The sequence below is a fragment of the Prorops nasuta genome, unplaced genomic scaffold, assembly GCF_024137725.1.
Source record: "Prorops nasuta isolate Cenicafe-Biocafe unplaced genomic scaffold, Cenicafe_Pnas_1.2 PNAS00002, whole genome shotgun sequence".
Classification (NCBI taxonomy): Eukaryota; Metazoa; Arthropoda; class Insecta; order Hymenoptera; family Bethylidae; genus Prorops; species Prorops nasuta.
This window is the reverse complement of record NW_027116799.1, coordinates 3,497,103-3,523,578: the sequence shown is the minus strand read 5'-3', so window position 1 is coordinate 3,523,578 and position 26,476 is coordinate 3,497,103. Positions and strand designations below refer to the sequence as shown.

General features: G+C 37.1%; 2 protein-coding genes across 6 annotated transcripts; one reads left to right on the top strand and one right to left on the bottom strand.

Annotated features, from left to right (window-relative positions):
• The first annotated feature begins 248 nt into the window (after positions 1-248).
• Positions 249-25,289, top strand: Ndf (Nucleosome-destabilizing factor). The gene is made up of 10 exons (XM_066736450.1): positions 249-351; positions 448-484; positions 1,067-1,155; positions 1,225-1,351; positions 1,444-1,545; positions 1,678-1,869; positions 4,730-4,903; positions 22,203-22,313; positions 22,399-22,843; positions 22,944-25,289. Exons 1-10 carry the CDS (start codon positions 317-319, stop codon positions 23,141-23,143), a joined length of 1,512 nt encoding a protein of 503 aa, XP_066592547.1. The 5' UTR covers positions 249-316; the 3' UTR covers positions 23,144-25,289.
• On the bottom strand, positions 7,868-20,170 carry LOC136779076 (leucine-rich repeat and immunoglobulin-like domain-containing nogo receptor-interacting protein 2). Of its 5 annotated transcripts, none has more exons than XM_066736422.1 (5): positions 20,006-20,170; positions 19,769-19,947; positions 10,435-12,260; positions 10,050-10,332; positions 7,868-9,878 (listed from the first exon to the last, which is right to left on the bottom strand). In XM_066736422.1, exons 3-5 carry the CDS (start codon positions 12,249-12,251, stop codon positions 9,225-9,227), a joined length of 2,754 nt encoding a protein of 917 aa, XP_066592519.1. In that variant the 5' UTR covers positions 12,252-12,260; positions 19,769-19,947; positions 20,006-20,170; the 3' UTR covers positions 7,868-9,224. The 5 variants fall into 5 exon arrangements, with proteins under 5 accessions (XP_066592519.1, XP_066592525.1, XP_066592502.1 ...); XM_066736428.1 differs by having other exon boundaries at positions 19,769-19,938; XM_066736405.1 differs by lacking the exons at positions 19,769-19,947; positions 20,006-20,170 and adding an exon at positions 12,588-13,350.
• Positions 25,290-26,476: the final 1,187 nt, after the last annotated feature.

Genomic DNA, 26,476 nt, shown 5'->3' with positions numbered 1-26,476 from the left:
TGATGCTGCTATATGTGTATATATGATATTAAATTACGTAGTTAATGTGTTATTTACGTAAAAACTAATAATCATAAGTACAACATTTTTATAACAATTATATCAGTAAATAAAAAAACATAATTTGATAAAGTTGAACAGAAATTCCGGAAGAAAAGAAAACGGAAGTAAAGTTGTGCACTTGACTAGAGCAAGGAGGGGAGGATTTGGATTACGTTGTGGTATACACAAACGACGCTCTCGGCTCTCTGGCCTCTGCTAGGCTAGTCAGTCAGTCGCTTGCCGATCGTGAGACAGGTACTGGGATATTGTCGATATGTCTGAAGTATATAAACTTGGTGATTTGGTATGGTGTGTATAATAGCGTTATCGTTTTATCATCACGTAATTGAAGAGTATGAAAATATTAAGAATTTGGTGTTTTAATGAATATTTTCTGGATTTTAGGGCTAAGATGAAGGGATTTTCTCCATGGCCTGGCCGGGTAAGTCTGAAAAGTGTATACTAACGGTTCTCTATAATAATAAGCTACTCGTAAGCTGTTTGTACAGCACAGTGCGGTATGTTATTCAATTTTGTTAGTCGGTTCTAAAATTTTTTAATATTGTGTTACATTTTTGGAGTTTGATTTGATTATAAAAAAATATACATACTTGGTATACAGCTGTCGACGCCACTGCTGGCCCGCATTGCATATCTCCCGCCACACCCGACCTTCGAATTCAAATTGGCGCGCGTTTTGTGAAAATATAACCTAAACTTTCATTCACTTTTATTCTATATCATTTTAATTACTTTTTCACAAACTTGTTTACTCTTTTTTTTTATCGGTTTCATGAATAAAAATGTATTTTGTTACAAAAATTTTCTTTGACCCTCTATGGCCAAATATAATCTTTTCAACAATTCATTATGCATTCGGTTTTTGTAATCTGAGTACACTATATAAGAGTTATTATTAAGAAGGAACCTCAATGTTATGCTACTTAGCAATTTTTGTTTATTATTATTAGATTACCGAAAGCCCCAAAGTTTCATATTATTAATTTGCATTTGATATCTTAAGGTATCAAACCCTTCAAAGGATTTGAAGAGACCAGCTAATGCAAAAAAGGGTCCAATACAATGTATTTTCTTTTTTGGAACAAATAATTAGTAAGTAATAATTGTTTTCGAATTTGAAAATCGGTAATTTTTGTACTATTAACATATTAATTTTTGTAGTGCTTGGATCGAAGAATCGAACATAAAACCTTATCAGGAATACAAAGAGACTTTGATTAGATCAAGCAAATCTGGTGCATTTAAAGATGCTGTGGAAGCTATAGAAGATTTTATTGCTAAGGGAGAGGTGAGATTTACCTTAAAAATTTTTATTATATTTATATATGCATTTTTATTTTGGTTTTAAGGTGATTATAACTTTAATAAAATTTTTTATAGGTTTTTGAAGATGGCTTAGATCCAGATTCACTTTTCGACAGATTAAAAGAAGATTCTTTGTCAGAAAAAAAAATTGTTACAAAGACTCCAAAACCCCGTAAGGTTAGGGCTATTTATTTTTTTTTGTTTCTTATTAACTAATTTTTTATTTAAAATAGCTAAAAAATTTTTATTTTCTTAAATAAGATAATATAATAATTATTAAAATAAAATAACTAAAAAATAATTTAATAGGAAACACCAAAAGCTAAGAGGCTCGATAGTGGGGGTAGTGATATTCGACGTCCAGCCAAGAAACAACGTAGAGAGTCAAGTACTAGCAATAGCAATAGAGTTGGTAGTATTAGCCCACCTTTAAACCATGCCACTCCTCCAAGGAAATCAGGGTCTTCTCTTCTTAATAGACCTGCAAACATTGCTCGACCTGTGAGTAAAATTAATTTCTTTATTATGTCATATAATATAGCTAATTATTTTTATGAAAAAGTCGAAGATTTTATTTTTTATTTAATATTTAAATTTTTCCTTTCCTGTAATTGTATACAGAGATATTAAATATCTTTATATCTAAAAACAATCAACTACAGCTTTCAGTTTCAAATACAAGGTGAAATAGCTACATGAGGTCACCTGAATATCTATAACTTTTGAAATTAGAGTAAAGCGCCATAGATCAATTAAGCAGCTTAAAGTAGTACTCAGGTTGATGACAATTTTTTGTTCTCAAGGCTATATCTTCTAGATTTGAAGATCATTGTTCTTTGTTAAATTTCTTGTCACTTCTCTCACAATAACTTTTCACAACAGCTACACCAAGCAAAATTCTACATGAATATCTGTTTTGCTAAAATAATTGACACATTACTAGGCATGTACATGTCTATTCGCTTATACAGATATTGAAAATTGTCATTATTTTTTGTATTCCTTTAAGCTATAAAACTTTATCTTCGAGTTTTTTGATCTAACTTCAATAGTTATAGACATATTTAAGCATATTTAATTTGTCTTGTTTAACTGGTCAACCCTGTAGCCTAATTTTGAATTTAACGTTTAAATACTAATGAGTAGTCTGTCAAATATTTTATGAGCTTCTAATGCAAAAAAAATCCAAAAGTAGCAGCAATAGTTTAGTAACACTATGAGTAAATATTTTGTTTCTGATTTGAATATTTTAAAGTTCTATTCATGAAATATGCGCAAAGTGAGTTATTAATGAATATAAATTAAGCATCTGTTAGGTTACAACTTTAGTACCCCAGTAGCAATATTGATCTCAATGACGTCAAAATGTTTAATTTTACTAACATAGTAATTGAAGATGAAAATCTTTATTTACACATAAATATATTAATTGTTCCAAGGTGTTGAACACTTCTATAAGCAGAAACATAGGCATATTTTCGAATTTGTTCTCAGTGGAACCTTAATATAGATTATACATTCAAAGTAAGAACTTTATTGTACAAGTAATAAGTTGTATAACATGATTTTTTCAAAATGACAAATGTTGAAGTAGCGACTCCACGCTAATGATGTCAGACTGTGGTTGTTTTGTGGCCAAAATAGCAGAATGCCATTGTGCTGTTTTAGCTGAAAACCTTCTCCAGTCTGGCATCACTGTTCCAAATCAATACATTTGTCCAATTTTTATTTATTTTTGAAGAGCGAGCGGCCGGACAAACCGATCTTACAATTTTTTCATTACAATAAAAAAGATTAATTTCTCAACTGATTATATAAAAATAGCCATAGAAGTACATACACTGTGGGAAATTGATTTGTCGACTTTTCAGCTAACTTCACTCTGTGCTTTCTCCCCGTACATTTCTAGTATACTACACTATAGTACGCGAGGAGGACGACTTAATTTCCTACAGTGTACGGGGTATTTTTCTAGCAACGGCATATAGGAAATTTTGTGTTATTCGACTATAAAATTCAGTATTACCGAAATCTATTTAATTTATTGTTGAATTTAGTAAATGAGAATATTTGAGAAAAAATAATATTTACATTGAGCAGGGACAATTAAGAGCGAATGAGGGAATGAGCACTTTAAGATTTTATTTAGCGTGATAATATACAGTGAGTGGATAAATACGATAGTCAAATAACACGATGTTATGCGTCGTTGTTAGTGAACACTGTAGGATTTTCTTGAAATTCGAATTTTTGAAGAAAAGTCGCCTTTCTGAAGAAATATCTAAAATGCCATGGGAAAATTGCCAGAAAATTCTTTATAAAAAACAACTATGCAATAAAGTGATAGAATTTCACGTATTTTTAACGAAAAATAACGCTGTATATATAATTAAAATCATAAATAAATTGGCCATGGTTTGTTCGAATTACGTGCCCGGTCATTTTGAAAAATGTAATTTCGAGAAAATCGCGTGTATAATTACCAAAGAGTGTACCACATGAAACCGATTGGTCATGAAAAAAATATAAATTCGAGTATAATAATTTTGCCCATCTATAAACTTTTACCATAATATTTTTTAGATATCGAAGAACATTTTAAATAAAGGAAAGAAAAGTAGTTTTTTTCTCTCAAATTCTTTAGTAACCCAACCCCTTCGAGAAAGTTAAAACCAAAATTGAGAGTCAAAAATACCGGCAATTTCTTTTAAAACATTTTGATTGAGAGACTATTTTTTCTATCGACTGTAGGTACTATTTGCAATATAAATCTGTTATGCTAAATGTTAATTGATTGTGAAGATGTACTTCGGTAGATATATATGTACATATAGTATATAATAAAATCTTCTAGTCAATTTACACTCATTTAAAGTCAGATGTTCTATCCGAGCAGTAAATCATAATATGATCAGTTTAAACTGTTCTTTTGACTAAACGTGATACTTGTTTCTTTACTTTTGATCGAACTAAAGAAAGCTCTAAATATCTTCAATTACGTACTGGCTATTTAAATTGATATATAATTTTAGTACAAAATAATATATATTTAGTAGTAACTGTGCTACTAAGTATAAATTTGATTTATAAAATAATGTAACGATAATACTACTAACAGCATTAAGAATTGGAGTAGCAAAGGCACTTATTCGTTAAGTTAGCATTTTTTATGTATACGAGTTTTCTTTAAATGCATATTCAACAATTTATTCAGAAACATTGATTTATAATGAATGAAATGAGACTGGTAAAATATTAATTAAGTATGTGTAGGTATAGGCCGTATTTAATAGAAATAAAAAGAAATAATTTGAGAAATGTGAAAATCAGCTCTAACAAGTTTTGCTGTTCTGCATGATAGGTGACACCGCCATTAGACGTGGCAACGCTTTCACAAACTCTTAAGGAGAAGAATATATTACCATCAAACCTTAAATTCGGCTTCTTGGGCTTGGGTATCATGGGTAGTGGAATTGTGAAAAATTTGATCAACAGTGGACACAGCGTAATTGTTTGGAACCGGACGCAAGATAAGGTATGTGATTTATATTTACGACCTAGCACTAAATTTCTAATCAACGGCTTACTTAAAATTATAATTAATATTGTTCAACAAACATGACACTACTTCTAATCTGTTTAAACATGATTGAGGGTATTTTAAATATCTTTTGTAGAAACACTAATATTTATTTACACGTTATCCAACAATTTGAGCATATATTACAATAAAAAATAATCCTTATGTAGAATAAGGAAAAGGAATCTTCTCTCGGCTTTAAATTATATAACTTTACAAACTAGACTCATTTTTCGTCATCGTTTTTTTGGTCTGAATTTATTTAACTCAGGATTATATTTCATTAAGCTTACTGCATCGTACGAATAATTTGACAGTGTCTATGGTTAAAATTATGCTTTGCCTCTATACATATCAATGTACATTTTAGTTCCACGCGATCTAAGGTTAGTAGGATCTTTTTGATCTAGGGCAGCAACAGCAGAGATACTTATAATGCGCGAGACAACGGTTGAAAAATATGGCCGCATGAAAAGCGTACTTTTAAACAATTTGTTTCTCACTTTTCTAAAATTGTTTACTGGTATTCTAGTTGCTATGCGCGTATACAAGTGTTTGGTGCTACACGAGTAATATGACATTGTAGTATAAAAAATATATTATAGGAGGAAGCATAAGTACAAATATTTCTCTCGCATAAGAAGCTTTCGATACTCGTTATATAGCAATAAAGTTAATTCTTCGATATTATTTGAAGCACTTATTCAATGTCGCCTAATAGTGCATGAAATTAGAGTGTACAGCAAAAGTCTCGAGGCCTAATACATACTTTTTATTATTTTTTCAATTTTTATCATAAATAAAATTTAATTTCGTTGGAATATTCATAAATTTAGTTTCTATCGATGAAACAACAGTTGCGGCTAATAATCGTTAAAATTACAAGCTTAATTATATACACATATGCTGGGGAGCGCACCAAAGAGCATAATTTTAAAAGTGTTTATAAAAAATATTGCATATATGATAGGTGGAAGATTATTCTTTAAAAAGAATAAATATTGAATTGAGATATTGCACAGCATGCTTAAGCACTTTTGAATATCTTGAAAAACAGTAAGTACAGCTTTAGTAAATTACGATGGATGCAATTTACTACACCAATTACCAATACATTTTTCTATATAGATTGTACTGGCAATTATTATTCGAATAATATTACTTGATGCCATTATCGTGACGTAAGCAAATGTAACGCTTATTCAATATAGTTTGCTTACGCTCCCTTAACATTATATTGCTCTTTGCGGTTCGTGTGGAGACGATAATAAAAACGCGTCTTACGCGCAAGCCGTGGTTTAAAACCAAAATAACGGGCTGCTACTTTTACTTCTCTTTCTCTCACAGTTGTGTCACAATAGTAATAACCTTGAATTGCCTCGAGTCAACAAGAATAAATTTGGGCCAATAGACAAGAAAAGTAGAGCAAATGGTTTACCCTCCGATAATTAATTAATTATCTGTTGTCTCAACAGACGGATATCAAGCCACAAATTCTAAATTAAATATTTTCACTACTCTACTGCGAGTTAAATCCTCTAAATTAGACGAAGTTTGCAGCTTACCAAAGAAGGAAAATACGATTTCTCGAATAATATAAATTTCTGATATTACGTTCGAGCGATAAATTACTTGACGAGAAGAAAGAATAAGCATTTTAAAAGCTGTACAGCTCACGATTGTTTTTCGAATAAGTTTCTTCAAAGTTTACTCCACTGTTTTGGAAAAGTTTTATATAGAAGCTTATAGGGTTTATTTGCTTAGTGAAACGATTGAGTGAAATAAAAAAGTAAGAAAAGCTGAGATACAGGATTTGTTGAAAGTATGGAAAACGGGATAGTTTAGCGCCTATTGTTTTTTTAATTTGTCTAATTGCGTGCAAAAAGCACGAAATACGAGCTAATCACAGCAGTATTATTCGTTCACCATTGAACGCTTGTCTTCGAGTAATCACAGAGTCTTTATAATTTGGAATGGGATAGGCATACTTTCTCTATTCTCATTCGATTATTAAGAATACAATAAAAAAAAAAATGAATTAATTAATCAGTTATCCATAGTTCAGAAAGACTATTTGAAAACTCGTAAAGGTTGAATTATTATTAAAAAGCCCAGCTTTACTAGCTTTGAATAGTTATGACGGATATACCATGATCCATCTTTAAACAAAATTACAAGCTCTAATAAAAGCATATATCAGCGTGTACCGTAAATATAATACATTGTTTGCACATTGCCACTATGGTACAGCAAGATATGTGTGCCAAGCTACATAAAAATGTCTATTATTGCAAAGTTAAGTTTCTCCAACGTTCTCTTTAAGTTAAAAATCACTTGCTTGCGAATTCCGAAGCATTTAGTGTGTTTACGCAGCTACTTCAAATTATGCAATCAATACAGTGAAATCTTTCCATTATATATATATATGTGTATGAATATATAAAAGACACAAAAATTTCTTTGAATATTTCCATTTAATTAATAAATATAGAAAACTCGGTAACTAAGCCAAAAACTAGTAAAACTTACATGCAAGAAATTACTATTAGATGATACGCAAAACAATTTTGACAAAAATTGATAAAAAAGGCATAGCAAATTATACATACAACTGGAATTAATGGATGAATGAGATTGTACTATGACGAGTGAAATAAGTACATTGATCGTACCGAGTACCGTTGAATATTTTATAATATATTTTTAAAAAATAGTTATCGTGTATATCCACTGTTCGAGAAACTAATTGATTTATTCGGATAAAAATATCGATTTGGAGCTCATTGGAGTATCCACAAGTCAACTTTTCAATTCCGGTTGATAAGATCCAGGGATTTTAATAAAACTCGAATTCGATTTAACGAATCATGATTGAAATAGAAAGATAATAATAAAAGACAAATAAATGAACCGGAAAAGTTACTATATATATATATATATTTTACAAAAGATAAAGAATTACGCATAGTTGCTCAACTATGGCAGGTTTAACAAAGGGACCGATTGATTTCGAGACTGTAATGGAAACGCGAGGAAAAGGAAAACGCAGTAAAATGAGAAGAGAATAATTGGCGATTACATTGATGGCCGAGGAACAAGGTCTGCGATACCTTCCTCCGATCCTAGATCAGTCTTTTTCGCAGAAAGCATCCCCATCGCACAGTCAGAAATCGGAATAAGAGGGAGTAACACCGCACGCACACTTATTTACAAGAGGTATTACGAAATATCGATCGACTGCACCAATACATCGTCTCGACCTTCCACTCACAATTGACGGCTAGGCGAAAATAGTTACAAACGAATTACACACAGTCTCTATGCGATTCGCGTACAAGATCCTTCTTCTTGTCTTCGTCTCATCCAAATGCTTTTCTTTAAATAAATTATTTTACACGTCGTTAAAAAGAAGGGAGAGGACGAACACGATGATAAAACGTGCGTTCACCAACCAACATCCCCTTTGTCTTGGATCAAAATTCGCTGATGACGGTAGTAGTGGTGGTATAATAATAATAATAATAATAATAAAAACAAGTTTTTGCAATCAAGATATTTAAACGCTGTACAATTAATCAGAGATGTCGTTCGATCACGAGAATGATGCGACGTCCATCAAGGACGAAGGATGAGCCCGAAGATTCAATTTGATGAGAAATTCATGACGAGTAGTTGTAAGTTCCCCTTCGAGGTTCCTCTGTTTCGTCCGATAGACTTCTTTGCTCGATGCATCTCGAGTGTCCTTGGAAGCAGCAGTAGCAACATTTGCTCGAATATATATATCAATTCTTTCTCGTCTTACTATATATAGCACATACACATTGTTAACAAACTTGAGAATATCCTGTATCGGGATCGTGTACTTGGCACTGACACGGAATCCTCCCAGCTGTTTATCTTATCATGTACCCTCTTACTTCTCCAAGTAATTCTCTTTCCCTCTGGAAAGAAAATCTGCCATGCTCGAAAACTCGCTTGAGAAGAGAACCAAGGCCTTTTTCTTACACTGGACAAACAAGTGTGTGATTCTCGCACGAAAGCGTCAGTAGTGGTTACTCTACGAAGCTTCGTCTCTCTGCGGATGAAAAGTTGTCTCGGCTGCTTTCGTAAGTAGATGATTCCTTGGCAGTTTGTACGAAGCGAAGCTTGCAATCTTTCAGCGGAACTTTATCTCGCGTAGATTCCGAGTTGCGAACTAAAGTAGCAAGATGATCGTCGTAGCGAAGCATTGACATTGTTGTTTCTGTATAGTTTGTAAAATTCTAGGAAATGTATACTATAACGAAGTTTCACGTGGAAGTTCCGGTAGGCTGGTGCTTGGTGCCAGGAGCCTCAACGCCTCGGAGGAGTCCCGCGATTCGCAAGAAGCCAGTACCTCGGCGCTGGATCCCCTGAAGATTGGTCTGGTGTGATCGAGTCTGCACACGAAGGACAAGCTCCCGTGCTCTTGGATGCACTGGAGCATCATGGAAGGCCCGAGGGAGGTGTCGAACGGAGGCGGTGTTCTCCTCTCCTCCTCGATGTAATTAATATGAATACCGTCCAGGAGATTTCCTGCTCGAGGACTGGCCGTAGAAAGCTCCGTTGGCGTGTAATATTCGCTATTGATGTCTTCGGTGGAGCTGGCACACGCGGCTGCCAAATCATTGATCTTCGCCTTGAAGTAGGCGTCCAAGGTTATAGGATCATCCTTGGATGGATCAAATACCATCGAGTCGCTCTTCCCACACGAGCCACTTCGACAATTATCGAAGTAAAGGTTCGGCAGGTTCTCCAAGACTTTGTTCAAAGTCTGCTGTTGATATTTGCAGCTCTCCCGTAATCTTAGCACCTGGTGGGCGCTGAACTTTCTGATCTTGTTACGCTGGAAGACATAGTTCTCTCGCACCCAGTTTAGCTGGCCGGTGGAATAGTCTCGAACTCGTTTAACCTATAGCGAGAGAGTGTGTAAGGTTAGGTTGACTATTTTTGTCAAAGAAATATTTTTGTATTGCTATTGTAGAGTCGAAGATTCAGAGGGGATGATAAAAGTGGCTCGAGAGATTCGGAAGAAGATAGAATTTGCTTTAATGGACTAATGTGCAGGTGTAGGGTTTTTTACCTGATCGTAATATTGATCTCTCAAGGCTGTTAGGTGGGTTGTACCATAATCCCTTATATCCCGGATGTGCCTCATTTGTCCCTCGTAGCTGTCGCGAATCCATTCTACTTGCTGGACACAATTGTCTTTGATCCTGTGCACTTGCTGGGTATAGTTCTCCCGTAACCTTTCCAATTGCTGACTCTTGTACTGTTCGATACTGTCGAGCATTTGATAAATTTGTTTTGCCCTTGGTGTGGCGCCAACTCGTCTGCAGCAAGAACACCATTTCACGCATCCGCATCTACATAGAAATTTTCGGAGAACGTATTGAAATCAGCGTTACTCTTCAAGATATATTTATGATTAAACAATTGATTCATAAAATAGACATATAAATACTCACTTGACGCAGAAATACCGTAGACATTGGACAAAGAGAGTGAGCAGTAGGAAACCGGTGGCGGAAGCTGCCCCCACCAAAATGCTGAAGATCTTGATTCTTTGGTAGGTTATAGGATCCATGTACAGCGTGATGTAAGTCGTGGCATTGGCGATTGGGTTTTCAGCGAAACACTTGTATATGCCAACGTCTTGTCGCAATAAACTGCTGATGTACAAGGAGCCATTCTCGAGAATTCTGATTCTACCATCGTCGATCCTCTCGCTCGTATACTGATCGTGCACGGCGGGATGATGGACAAAGGCGTCCGGGAAGGAAGGATCGGGATTCCAGTGGAGGACTTTGAGCTTCGGCGTGACCCACGTCAAGGACGGCAGCGGATTTCCGTTAAACTCGCATTCCAACAGCACAGAGCTTAGCAAAACGTGCTGCTGAGTAATGGCTGAGGAGGAACCGTGTGCTAGGGTGGGTGGGCTGCAGTTGAGGTAGCGGAGGGTCTGCAGGGTGTCTATGGTACCGTCGACCTCGTGGGCGCACTTGAGGCCGCTTTGAAAGGCAGTACGCAAGTGCATTTTACTGTCTGCCCACTTGACGAACCAGAACATGCGACAATCACAGGCCCAAGAATTCCCTTGCAGCTGCAGCTCGCCCAAAGAATCCAGTTGAGCCACGTTGGCCGGCAGGAAGGCCAAATCGTTCTCCCGTAAATCGAGTATCCGCAGCGACGGTGTCTCGTCCAAGGTTCTCCTACCGATCTCTCGTAAATGGCAATTCCTCATCTCCAGACTCTCCAGATCTCTCAGCCCGTCCAAATCAGAGTCCCGTAGGACCTCGATACTGGTCTCGCTCAGGAAGAGGTTCCGCAGCCTAGCGACCGGCTGCCACACGTCCCTCGGAAGCACGGAGATGGACGTTTGGCTCAGACTGAGCCACCGCAGTTCCTCCAGTCCTTGGAAAGCATTGTTGGACAGCTTGGCTAGTGGGTTCTTCGAGAGGTCGAGGTACTCCAAAGAAGATAGCTCCGTGAAAATACCGCGAGGTAGTACATCAATCTTATTGTCTGCTAGATCCAAAACTTTGAGAAGGCTCAGGCCGGAAAAGAGGCGAGATGGTAGCTTTGTTAGTCTATTATTGGACAGTCTGAGTTCCACGAGTTGCCTGTTGGGCTTGAAGCTGTGATCCGGTAGGGATACAAGGAGATTACTCGACAGGTCCAGGCGTTTAATTGACTTGGCCGGTGCAAACGCCTGATAAGGCAAAACTGAGAGTTTATTGGACGCTAGACGAATTTCTCGCAGCCGGTCCAATCCTTGAAAGAGATTTCTCGAGAAGACTCCGAGTTTGTTACCGGTGAGGTTGAGATACTCAAGCTGGCGCAACGGCTGGAACACGATCGCCGGTAAATCCTTCAGCACGTTGTCACCTAGGTCGAGACGCTCCAGCGAAGTAGCCTCTTGAAATACTTGGCTTTCTACGCGTTCGATACCGCTGGAGGTCCAAACCAAAGACTTCAATTGAACCGGAGCGTGGAACGCTGCCAGAGTCAGAGTCTTCGTTTGAACATTTTTTAGCGTGACGCTGTGCGCGGCCCTCGGAATCTCCAAGTCTATGGCACTCCGTCCCTCGCAAAACCACTTTTCTCCTTGATCCGTGCATTCGCATTTGGCAGCACATTTTATCTCGATGTCCGATTGAAATAGCCTGCTTTCCGTAGAGATGCTCGGATTCGCCGAGGCGGAATCCGCGACGCGCACCACCTGCACGAGAAGAAAGAGCAACAACCACCACAGCGGACCACGCGCCGCTATCCGCTCCCTCATTCCTAAGACCTGCAACGTAACGATATGCACCGATACAATGACTATCTCCCATGTCCTTGGGATTCGTTCTTCGGCCGCGCCAAATTACAGCTCCTCTCTCCCTTGCTTTCTCAAATTTATATAATACTAACACGAAACTTTATTTCCACGTGTCTTCTCCCTCAGCTTCCCTCTATTTCTCTTACTCTCACCATTGACTATATACTTGTATAAACACACGCACACAGAGTCAAACGTCCATACACGCACGCATACACACACACACGCACACTCTTTCTAAAAATCGTAAAATTTCTCTCTAAACTGAGAGTCTACCTATGTACTGTATCTACCTACCTACCCAACGAAATTTCGAGTGGCTCGGTCGATTATGCCGATGCACTCGAAACTCTGTGAAACTCTCTATCCCAGAATTCTCTTTTAACCATTCGCAAGATATCCGATGAGAAAATATTTAACAAGTGCGTTTTCTACTACTGCGCTGCTAATATCGGCGACGGTCATCGAGAAGGCTGTAGGTGTTACTGTGTTGCTGGTTTTATCGCTTCCCTTGCCAAGTTCACGTTGAGCCGATAGCATAGCGCCCAAATGCTTCTCTTTCATTTAATCTCCATATACGTATACTATGAATTTTTTTGAACAAACGCTATTCCCGGCTAATGTCAGCTTCTCAGAGACTTATCTATCTCACCGACTCCCAATAATCTTTTCGTTCGTACGAACGATAATGTTGCTAATATTCTCTTTTAATTTGCACCTCTGCCGGACCGGAGATCGTCTGCCGTGCAGTATCGGTGCACACTCTTGTCACGCGTGTCACATGACACGTTTCGGGTGCGAGTCGCGTTTTCGGCTGCTAGTCTGCCTGCCGTTGAATGAAGAGAAAAACTGACTAGCAGAGTGAGAACCGTTCGAGCTCGAGCTCGAGCTTCGAGTTACTCCGTCCGATACCTCCTCGTGGCAGGCTGGCTTACTGCTTGCTCGCTTGCCTGCTTGGCTCTGACGAAATGGCAACGCTGTACGGGCTGGCAAGCATGAGGGGGCAAGCCAGCGCGCCGACGTACAACTGGCAACATCGACATTTTCACCCACTCCCCACTACGTTGTCCCTTGCAACGCAACCACACGACTCCATCCGTACGATGCGAATCCGTTGCTTGCTTGCTTGACTACCAGCCAGCCATCCAGCTTTGTCTCCCCCCTTCGCCTACCCCCTTTACTACCTTCCACGCTTTTGTCCTGCGTGATCCACGCTGCTTGCCTCTGTACGACTACCAAAATACTATACCCTATCATATTGTTTATAATTACATGTCTATACAGTATAGCTGCTATACTGCCTTATTTTACGTTTTCCAATACCTATTTTCAACGGAACAAAGTGTCGATAAATAGATTGGCGGAATGTTTTATTTTTTGATGACCTAGATAGAAGAAGGGAGCATTTTAGGAAAATTGTTCGTTTATTGGCCAGTCTGCACGTAACGGTTACAACTTAAGCTGAGAGGAAATGTGTACTTGGCATTTACCTAGTCGAAGGTAAGGTTTTATCGCCCTATTCGAAAACATACTAACACTATACCGCAGTAAGCCCGACGAGCATCTGTTTTCATTGTTCCGTTCTAGGAATGCCGTTGGTTTCTCTAGCCCAAGTTGGCGATGCGCGCTTTCCTTTTCAACGTGCAGTAGTCGTTGCTTCGAAGAATCAATAGGCTTTGAACGCTTAATATTTTCAGTAGTAATTCTTAGAGAATCTGCTCTTTTTTTTCTATAGCAAATCTGGGATACTCGGGCAAAAATATATGCACAATTGATGGATGCGTACTATTGTCGAATGGTATTGTCCAAGATCTAGCACGTGCGGAGAATTGTGTGTTTACACGTGCTTATATACTTAGCGAATCCTGAAATAAAATTTACGTATGATATAGCGTACAATGATACGTAGAAGAACAGTTGTCAGTGTAGTACAGGGACGTCATTTAGTAAAATTTATTTTTATCTCTCATGAAATTACGAGATACACTCTTACCACAGGCTGGCCACTTATTTATATCTAAGTATTTTAAGAAACCCTGCTTACAATGATTCATATTTTGATTTTGGAAGAACTCACGTTTCTCTTTCATACCTTGTAATTTATACTTTTCCACCGTTTCATTTTCCACAAACATAATGCTTTTCTTTTTATTACAGGCGTAAAATTTGCTTATGAAAGTCGACTGAGCAGTGCTCTGAATCATATCTCACCAAAATACATACTCCTTAAGTTTGGTATACTCTTCTCACAGGTTTTGAAGATTCTTAAAGCTTGCTAAAAAATTTAATTTAATTATGAAACATAGCCTTGCAGACTGAAATCAATACACTCTGGCTTCTATTACTCTGTTGACAGACCTCATAACTGATCGTGAAAACACAAGCGGATTATTGTTATGAATACCAATGAATGGAGCTGAACAAATAATATTGTAATACAGTACACAGTCAGCCATTTTGCAACTTTTCGGCCTCTCTGTTGTATACGTTGCCGAGAAATATATTTGCATCGTTATCTTCTGATATTGGATACTAAATAAATCTGATAAGGGATTCTAGTATAGATATACGGTCGAGCTCTTTTCCATCATTATCTTCTGTTCGTCTCTTCGAATATACATGCATAGTTTATTTAAAGCGAGCTAAGACGCTAGGCGTTAATTCCACCTAATGGCTATTGAGACTTTTATTGATAAAAAAGAATGTATAATAGGATTTTTTGTCTCTTGAAAGGTCATGACCAAATGTAGGAGACTGCATATGGATCTCTCTTATTTTTACTCAAATCGATCAGTGACGTTACCATGCAGGCTATGCAGGTTGCATTGAAATATTTAAAGTGGATATTATCACTGAACGAGGAAGAATTTCGGAAATATATGTGTACAGTCAAATATAAGATTGATTTAAAAAGTTGACACCCACTCTTTGGTTCTTGTATCAGTAATATTAAAATATGATAATAAATAATTGTCATGATAGAGCCAATGATAGAATTTATTATTACACTGATAGGATAAGCAAACGATCAAAGTGTAATTGTAAAAGTGACGCACCTGTCCATCTCAAAGTCAAGAAAAGTAGTGGACAAATATTTAGCGAAGTGTTCCGCTGGCAATGATTCAAGGATCTCGTTAAGGATCGAAAAACTGTATTGACACAATTTTACAAGCTATTTTGTAATGGGTTTATGTAATTCTAGTTGCACTTGTATTTAGTTAGAAATTATTCAGAGGTATTTGGTAAGCCTGGAGCACCACTAATGGAACCACAGATTAATACCAGTAGAGAATTTGTGCATTATTTATCGATCGATACAGTCGCGAAAGGCTCTCAACGACACTTCGGATGACCTTAACATATAAGAACCGAATCCACCGTGGTCCTCCCTTCTCGTTACGTAATATCGAGCCGCGGCTAAGAAAAGTACACAGTTTAGCTTCGGCTAAATAGGTTATATCGAGTGATCGACAAGGCTTGCTAAGGGTGTAGAAGTATGCACTAATGGAAAGAAAATAATTTGTAAATAATTGAGGAAAAGGTTCGAATCGAACTGTATACGAAGAGAAATTGATCGAGCCTCTATATAATTAGGTTGCTAAATCGAGATTCAAGGGTGGCAGCGAAAGGATAATTCGCGAGGAAGGAAAGGGTGTCGAGTCTCGAGAATGATGAAAAGGATCTTATGAAAGAGAGAAGGAGGAGGAAGGGGGAGGGGGACAAGACAGGAAGTCCCGAGATACACACGTATATCGAGTGTTGGAGTTTAGGAAAGCTCGATCAGCTGGGAGGAAGGCGACGTTGTCGGTTGGATTGTACGACTCCCGGCTGTGTCGGCGTGTCGATCAATAACAGACGAGCTGGCAACGTTGCCTTACCCGCGCACGAATACCTCCTCACTCTCTCTCTCTCTCTCTCTCTCTCTCTTTCTCTATTTATACGACGTATACTGGTGGTGCCGGCTGGCTGGGCTGGCCGTAAAACTATACCGTCGAGCCAACCAGCAACGATCCTTCGCGCGCTCTGACTCTCTCCAATACTCTCCATTCGCACTCTGCACCATTCACTTCTCAGCCTCTTTTTCTCAACTTGCTCCGTCTCTGGCAATTCTTCGATTGGTCGACCTGGCCCCCCCCAGCCCGCGGCCCCATTGGCCCCAACCGTCGTCGCTATGCAACATTGCCTCGATGCTTGGGCAGCATCGCGTCTCGGCAGGCTTGGCTTGGGCCTGTCTGTCTGTGCGTATTCTGTGGCCTGTGCTACTGCTGCTTCGCCCGCTTCTCTTTAGACACTCGAGCCTGGTTCAATTCTAAGGCAACGCTGTCCTATATACGCATGTTTCGCGTCAAGTCTCCCCCCCCCCCCCCCCCCTCTTCACTGGAAAGGTCAATTCGTCCTCGAGAGCGAGACTCGATGATATAAACACACTTTTCTGTGAACATGGTTCTGAGAAAATTGAAAAATGATATACCTCTCTCTAAATATGAAATTGCGTTATTCCTAGAAGCCGGGTTAGCGTTACTCTTGAATAGTTATACTTCGAGTAAGCTCGTTCTTCCACTCGCAGTCTCTTTATTTACCAAAACTTTTCTCATTTGAGACTTCATCGAACAACGTTCGTTTTATTGCGGATGCAAATCTCATGGTTTTAATGAAATACTAAGAATAGTAGAATCGATTGCAGGCTTTTTGTTCGGTGCTATTATAGATTAGTTCTATTATACCTGTATTTCAATAACATTAAACTTGAACTTTAAGGTCGTCGCTTGGCTCGGTGCACGCGACTCGTGTGTTTTCCATTAAATTCTTTAGGCTTTTATAAATATCCTAAGCACAGATATGGTCGCGCTCATTGCTAGCTTGTCGGGAGTATACATCCAGCGTTGCTAAAGACTAGATCAGGGTGCACCGTACCGTAAAGCACATTGTTGAGAAACTTTTCTCAGTTGTTTCAACGTCAAACCTTGCGTCATTGGACTTTATGTATATTTTTCGATTCTCTCATTAATAGGTAATTAATCATAACCAAACTTCTTGTTTCTGTCACTTATCACTGCTTTGATCGTTAAACTTTAACGATCAATATTACTTCCTGATACATCTCTCTATTATATTGACAGTCTCGTTTACTGTATGCCTATACCTAATTAATATTCGCGATTAATTGGACTTTGGCAAAAATGTTTATCACGTAATTTTTGGAACGGTTTAAACAGATTTTTATCGTGATAATAACCGAAAAACGTTGCTTTTATGCTAAATAGATTCAGAATAGCTTGGCTATTAACTCTGCAAGGTAGCTTTGATGATATATTGTTATCAGTCAAGCAGCAATTCGACTTTACAGTACTTTCTTAGTTATATGTGTGTTCTTATCGTTTACTCAATACCTAAGCTAATGTGTCTGTACGATAAGAATCACAAACGCTTGATGTATTAGTTGTACGAGAAAGCAAATCACGGAAGTATTTACCAGGTTGCATTATAAGAAGCTGTAATACTCTTACGAGTAAAGTTGCTTATTTATTCGACAAATAGGAGTGGCCTGTGCTTTCGTTTACAAAGGAAATGCAAAGATTTAGGCAACCCACTAGGATTAAAAGAAAATTCCATTTCTTCGGTATTTCTCAATATTATAGTCAAGTTTATTTTCAGAATTGATTTCTATTTCTCTGGTGTATTAAAAAAATTCTTTTCAGTATATTCGAAAAAAATTGTTCAGCAAAGCATCAAAGTCGCTCGGAATTGTTTATGATACCAAAATATAAATTTTATACTGCGATAAACTTTGTAATATTTTTACGGCAATAAATATTCAATTGTTTATTCTTTTGCGGCGCCAAATAAGTTTAAAACGAAAATTGAGGATTGCAAGTCTGTTCATGATTATCTTTATAATTTTACAAAATTTTTTTAGACTATAGTATTCTAGATATTAGCTTGTTCGTTGTCCGCTTCGACTATACCTCGCTTTAGCTTAACTATTAACACCGTTTAATAGCAGAAGACAAATGTATTGGTGCTTACAAGTTTATCGCGTCGCATGTTAATTTGTACTTTCTAATGATTGTTTACGAATCCTTTCGCAACTGTCAAGACGACCCATGTATTTCTTAGAACGACCTTTATCTGGAACAGTTACGTAACATTTTTTACTCAGCTGCAATGCTATACCTTTAAGGAAATCGCTGACCGAGATCGTATCTTGAACGGAGTCATCCTATAGATGTCAAGACGAACATTTAACAATAAAGAGTTCCATTCGAGAACACTTGTTCGTTTGTTCAATATTCTCCAGATACATAGCATAAATGTGTAATTTAATTTTAACTCCCATGAGGAAATCCTGTTTCTTTCTCGAAACCGTTTTTACACAAAACATCGCAGTATCGAACAAGATCCTTTCATACTGTGATAGAAACAACAACAATTCCTTCCAACATTAGCTTGTAACTCTCACGGTCGTGCTTTTTGCGGCTTCATTTCATCCTTCGCTGCTTTCCAACTTACCGTGCCAACAACTCGTTAAACTTTACGCCAACGAGATTTTCATAATTGATCAAGATTCTTTCCTTTATTGAATTTCGAAGGAGAAAAAACTTATGTTTTGCGCACATTCGAAATGTAATGTTTGCTCTAACATCACGTAAAACCTTTCACGAAGCGATAAAATATCTATAGCGTTGTTTGGTTTCGTCTTTTGCGCAGAAATATGACGATTGCGAGTGGTTTACACGGTAGTATTGGGAGTCACTCGTGTAATAAACAAATAAACAAAGATTTCTTTTGGTATATCTTTGGATATCTCGATTTACTTTAAAAGGAACCAATTCCTACAACGATGGGTCAGCATTTCTATTATTGTTGTTGTAATTATGCCGAGTCAATTGTATCTTGCTGCTTGTTTACAGTATACTTGACTACACGGCAGTGCAGTTTAAATTGGTAGATTTTGCTGGCATTATTTTACCTTAGTTGCAATTCTTTTGACCATGTTTGCATTCTAGTTATCGGTGGCTTCATCCTCGACCGTTCTGTCGCCTTTAACAGTGCAATCATTGATGTGAAAACACGAGATCGTTCGAGAATAAGGGTCACGTATTGCTTCGCTTAAAATTGATTCTCTCACAGCTGTTACTGTGTATAATCCCTCTCTCCAACGCTCGCTACAAATTTTACTTCTTCATCTATGTATTCTTACATCTGCAACTCTTCCCTCTATGTTGTATCTGTGTCATGTACATACTACGTTATACTCCCACGGATGAACGGGTCATGCTCATTTTACGACCAATATCTATAATATTTACACACTAAGTAGGCGTTATGATTTCTCGTATAAGGTGTCTCGTATGGAAACGCCTTTGCTAAAACTTGTCCACTCCCTATCATTTTTTTCTCAAGCTATACTGCAAGAGATTTTTAAATTCGAAATGTTATCTCTTTCTAATCTATTATTATAAAGAATCTGTGCTTACTTTTCCTCGAAAGAGTTTTAGTATTGGGAAGCCAGAAAAGTTGGTGGAGTTGGTTCAAGGTCATCAACTGGTAGTACCAGGTATCCACAAATACTAACGCAGGATATCAAATGCCTTGTTTCTACAGAAACCTGACGTTAATGCATTTGATATTAAACTGATGTTAGCTCCTAAAAACACTACGATACATAGATAAAATTGATTTTTGGTTTAATAGGTTATATAAATAAAACGTACCCTGCCAATGATCAGTATTATAAATACCGCAGCTATGAGAAGTTACAGATATTATTCTTCGTCTATAAATGTCCAAAGTTTGAATCATTAATCCAAACGCTTTACTTCCAAAACTAAACTTTTCTTGCCTAAATCCTAGACCAGAATAAGTTTAGCGCGAGGTAGAGCCCGAGTTGTGTCCACGTTTGCTCGTTTGTCTAACATTCATTAAGGTCATAATGGTATAAAAGTACGTTATACTATACCAAAATGCCTATAAACAGTGCCAAGCGTTCGAATCTTATTCCTGGCACAGAGCTATTACGTTAATTTTGGTATTTAACAGGAAATTATATATTGTAATATACGCAGTAATTTTGCACCACATTATACAATAAGCATTTAAAGCATTAAATTGATATATTCTGTGGATAAAATGCTTGTATTCGCGAATGGAGATGTTTCATTGGCATGTAAGAAAAATAATGTGTTTGTATCTTATCGTTTAAAAATATTGGTTGTAAATGATAAAAGAGATAGATGCAATATGCCAGTGACATTTCCTCTATTCAAAAGACATAAAAGACATTTCCGTTGAGAGTTGAGCCGTTTAATTGCTCATAGTAGTCCTCGTATAAACGTTGAGAGTAACATGGCGGAGGCAATGGTGCCACATTTACATCATACTCGTCTTCTTATCACGCTTCCGTAAACCTGTGGAGGTAAGCTGAAATACACGTAGAGCTGTAGAGCAGAGCAAGCAGCACAGCGCGCCTGGCAACAGGACTGCCACGCAGCGCAGCGTTCAACGCGAAGCACTTCCGATTTGCTTGTTCACTCTGTACATCCGTATACGTCATTCGGGAAAAGAGGAAAGACGAATGCGGTTCTTTGACCATTAATCGCTTCCCACTCGTCTTTTCTCACTCATTGTTTCTCTTCTTCCGTATCGTCTGATCTATTCTTCAACCGGATGCTACGCCTGTAGCTCACGAGATTGCCCACGCGAGATTGGGACCTAAAAACCGTTTAAACTCATGTCAGAAATTTTTGCTCTTATTATAAAGCGTAGAAAATGTTTTCACTTGCCTATCCACGAGTCGAGTAAATTTTCATGAATTTTATTGAACTCCCCTTTCATTGTGATAATTGTAATCGAGCTGTAGTCACAAACATGAAGAAATCGTTGAATGATAAAAAAGAGCCGTTGTTGATTGAAGAATGTGCGCGCACATCAGCACATTTAGCTGTTTTTGAGCCAGTCCCTTATTTAGCTGTATATGCATAAGTAACTAAATAAGTGTAGGGGGGGGGGAGTGGAATGTTATAAAGTGAGCGATAACAGTCAATTTAAACGTTGTAAAGGCTTAAAATATATTACATACCACTAAACAGTCAGAATTATTTTACAATTTTAACCCAAATCAAATTTCCAAAATGATCATAACTAATTTATACCACTCGACCTTTTGGTGACGAACTTGTAGAAGTTGCTCAATTATTAATATTTTATTCTTATAAAGAGCATCGTATTTTTTTCAGTAAGCCGAATATTTGGTTTAGATAAGACTATTTGTTTATTGTCTATTATATATATATATATATATATATATATATATATATATACATTTATATTAGAGAAAACTTTGGACTGTGAAATAAGCAAAATCGTTTTGAAAGGTTGGTAATATGTATGTAAATGAGAGAACGAGTTAGATTAGAGACTGTTACGAAACTTCTGGATAACGTTAAGCCAATATAGCTTTTAGCAGCGATAACTACAAAATGCAGATTGTTCTGTTTTATTGCAATTACAACAAAGGACGACTTGGACGATTTAATGGCGTCATTTGGTGATGTGGCAAATATCACGGTGCCTTTATTCTCCCCAGTCCCAAGCTTCTGCAATGGCGTACGTGGCAAAGTAGACTAAGCAAATGGCGATCGGACGTTAGTAGCGCCATCTCCCGAGAACTTTCATACCCAAAACATTCTAGAGCTTAAGAAACGCTCCGTTAGATGGCGCCGAAAGTCTGATGATGCCGATTGATTTAAAAATTATGAATACTAAAGAACGAATACATTTAATATTATTATTGTCATTATTTGTAACCCGCCATTGCTATGAATAATTATATATAAATATATATATGCTTTATATATTATATTAGCTTTTACACAAGGAATTTTTAAAATAATTGTTTTTTTTTGTTTTCAGTGCGCTGATTTTGTTAAGGCTGGCGCGGAAGAAGGTCTAACACCATCCGATGTTGTATTAGCGGCTGACATTACATTCTCTTGTGTGGCAGATCCTCAAGCTGCCAAAGATGTGGGTATCAATTTTATATACATATATGTTAACAATTGATGTTTAAAATTTTTCAATTTTTTAAACCTCTTCATTTTATTTTCAGATGGTATTTGGAAATTGCGGTGTTCTGACTGAAATATCACCTGATAAAGGATACGTAGAAATGACTGGTATTGATGCAGAAACGTCGCAAGATATTGCAGAAGCGATAAATGCTAAAGGCGGACGTTATTTGGAAGCGCAAGTTCAAGGAAGCAAAACACAAGCTCAGGAAGGAACTCTGGTGATCCTCGCAGCCGGTGACCGGTCTCTCTTTGACGAATGTGATTCATGCTTCGAGGCTATGGGGAAAAACAGCTTTTACCTTGGTGAAGTCGGTAATGCTTCAAAAATGAACCTTGTGCTTCAATTAATGGCTGGAGTTACATTGGCTGGATTAGCGGAAAGCATGGCACTCGCTGATCGCGCCGGACTTCAACAGAAAGATGTTTTGGAAGTACTAGAGCTAACGTCTCTTGCATGTCCAGCGATACTCGAAAAAGGAAAAGGTATACAAACGTCTTACACGCGTGGCTGATTTTTATAAATAGTTTTATAAAAGCTTATAGTTAAATTTTACAATGATATTAATTATAATGTTATTTGTAGCCATTATCGAGGGTGGTTTCCCAACACAATTGCCGTTGCAACATATGCAGAAGGATTTGAGATTGTCCTTAGGGATGAGCGATCAACTGGAGCAGCCGCTTCCTTTAGCTGCTGCAGCGAACGAAGTCTACAAACATGCTAAACGACTTGGATATGGTGAACACGACGCATCAGCTGTCTACATTAGGGCTAGGTTCTAACGAAATGAAAACCGCAAAAGCATTCGCTATACCATAATTATTGCAATATCCAAGTCTTTTCCGATGCTACCTGAGAGAAGTAGTTCCGACTTGCAAAGAACGGCTAAAATCCAAAAGGGAACATTAAAGATTGAACGTCTTAGCTTTTAAGAAGTCAACGTGCATTTATTGCTTCTATTAAAGACAATTGAAAATTGTAACGTGACGTTATTGTAATAAAAGCGTAATTTACCAAAATCGTCATAAAAATATAAGTAGTCCTATGCATGTGTTTTCTCGCAAAGCACAAGTAACGAATTGTACTTATATTCGGTACAGGAATTTCCATAATCTGACAGATTCAACACCTTGACGAATATAATGGCTTTTGTCATATAAAATACTAAAAATAAACTACCATGACGCATGTACTTTTTCCTGATTATGTAGTAAATATTGTTTTTTGTGAACAAAGAAATGGATACTTCTACTTTTATGTTTACGACTACTGTTCTCAAAAAGTGTAGCTAATTCGGTAAGGCTCTCTTTCATATCGCGTCTCAACTTCGATCGTGTAAATTTGACGTTTTAATCGCAGGTACGAGAGATTCGGGACGTATCAAAAATGTGCCTTACGATGCTATTTGAAGTGGACCTGTTGTCGAAACTTCTCAATTTATAAGAGTATTGACAATATATATACACGTATATGTATATATACACATATATATACATATATAAATCAGATTTTACGGAAGTAAATAATTTTTTTAATATCTTTTACTGTCTCTTTAAAACCTTTTTTAGTGCAATTTAAGGTATAAAGCCAAATGTGCGGTTCTGATGTATTTTTGTCTGGCATTATTCATAAATAATGCATTCAAGTTATGTATCAATTAATCATGACCATCATTTTTTCTTAAATTATAAAGATTTCACAATGAGCGATTTCACGGAATCAAAATATAAGATATATTTACAATTATTACTATTTGTTACATTGCTACTTTTACCTTAATTTTGAAGGTAATGTTAAATTGAAATGTAATGTTGAGCGTACTATATTATTTTACACGATCAAGCGCTGCTCGAAAGATAAGAAAATTAATTAGAAGAAAGTCAACCATATTTCAGTGACTTCATATACCATGCGATCTACCTATTTAAATGAGAAAGCAATCGGCAAATAAAATAGTATGAGAAAATTTTTGTTTTTAATCCGTTAACCTTTAAAGCATTATACAGTAAAGGAGATTTGTTGTGTTACCTTTTAAGAGTTGAAAGAAATGGATAAATTTGATTTTATTGATCAATGGTATAGCATGTATACATTATAGGCATCGACGTCGAAACGGTTCTACGAATAGTTTCTACGATAGCGTACCCCACTCTCTCGTATAACTAATTCTTCTAACGAAGATGACGGGGATGAGGAATAGAAATAAGTGCACTATACATCCGTTACTTAGGATAGTTGTAAAATCTACACGTATGATACGACGAAGTCGAGACCGACCAAGAAGGGAATGTATTGCTTGTATAAGCTCGCAGAGAAAGTTCCATGGAAGGTGAATTGTTCGAAACACGATGTTTTCAACCTATCTAAGCAAATGTTTTTAATCGCAATCCTCCTAGAACGTAGACTAACTGTTTTTAACTGCATCTATGAGCTAATCAGCCTTTACTGTAAAACAAAGAGTCTTATTATTTTCTCCCAATTTAGTAAAATTTAGCAATGCAAATCAAAGCTTCCAATATAACGAATATCGTACTGTTCACCGGATAATGAAACCAATTTCTGTCTATAAAAGCAAACTATATACAAATTAAAATATCAAAGGCTAAAGCCGTATCACATTGAATATGTAATTAGACGTATATTCTTGGTATAGTTTTAATGTTACAATAATATATTGTATATGCTAAAGCGAAGTAGGAGAGATTGATATAGAAAATATTAAATATAGCTATACATCAAGCATTAAATATATATATTATACATATATATGTATATGTATAATTAGTAAAAGTCTAAGCTATAAAGAAAGAGTAATTAGTGTGAGTGCGATGGGTGAATGCGAGTGCACATTACGCGCGTTCAAACGGTAACAGGCGTTATATGTTTTGTCATTGAAATACACTGGTTTTTGAATAAACATCTATTTGAATTATATATATATATATATATATTTTATTTTGACGAATCTCTTTCAACCAATAAAGCAAATATTACGCGCTTCAATGTGTGAGCTACGGTATAAACTATTTGATATGCGTATACAAATTTAAACGAAGCGGAAAATAAAACTTGCACGTGCCATATTGGGTTTTGTTTACAAATATTTGACGTTACGTCACACTTTCTGCTGCATATTGCTTTTGTAAAGTACTTGGGTGAAGAAATTGCATTATAAAGGAATTCAAGGTTTTGGTCTCCATATCAGTATAATTAAACTTTGATACAATTACAGTTAATAATAAAAGGAAGGAAAAGGACGGAGAAGAGGGAGGGTGGCGTACGTGCCAAATTTGATTGTTATTGAAACGGAGTGCATTACAAGCAGAGCGAGTGACGTGAGTTTTACGAAGAGCTTTCGCGCACGCGCCTGCGGCATACTTTGTGTATCTACTTGTCCCCGTGTATGTGAGTTGGGTGACTTGGCTAGCGCAACGTGAAGGGGAGTGGAGGAGGGTTTCGAAGGTGGAGTGGGAGAGTCGTTGGGGGGAGTCCGGAGGGGAAGTTGTGAGCTCGGTCGAGAGAAAAGTGAATGCTTGAAGGGAGAATGAGAGAGAATGAGAAGAGGGGAGAGGCGTGAACCGTGTCTGATGACACCTGTGGCTCGGCCCCCGCGATCAGTCCAGCCGCGACCGTCCACGCGCCGTTTTACCAGCTTGTTTTCACGCAATCAACACAAATACACCTTCGCAATCCTACATATGTACATATATTATCTATTATACGCGCGCGCGTGTGTATATGTGCCAGTGTTTGTTTTATATATATACATATATAAACGCATTTACTTACGTATAAATGTATCTATACAAATAGTGTGACACGAGTATAAAACACGTGCATGGTAGTTGGCGATATCGTTGTTCTTCCCCGCTCCCACGTGTCGAGGGATAACTGTCAGTTGCACTGTCATAGTAACTTTGTCTCTTAGTAAAAGAGAGAGGACTCTAAAAGCAAATCCATCTATATTATATACTTACAATCTATTATACATAAACATAAGATCTCATGATCATTGGTCCAATAAGCTTCTTCGTTCTTCTTCACAAGTTTCTTTTTGCTTGATGCTATTCTTTCCACACTATCCCCTCCCCACCTAGCCTTCCTATTCAGAGCGA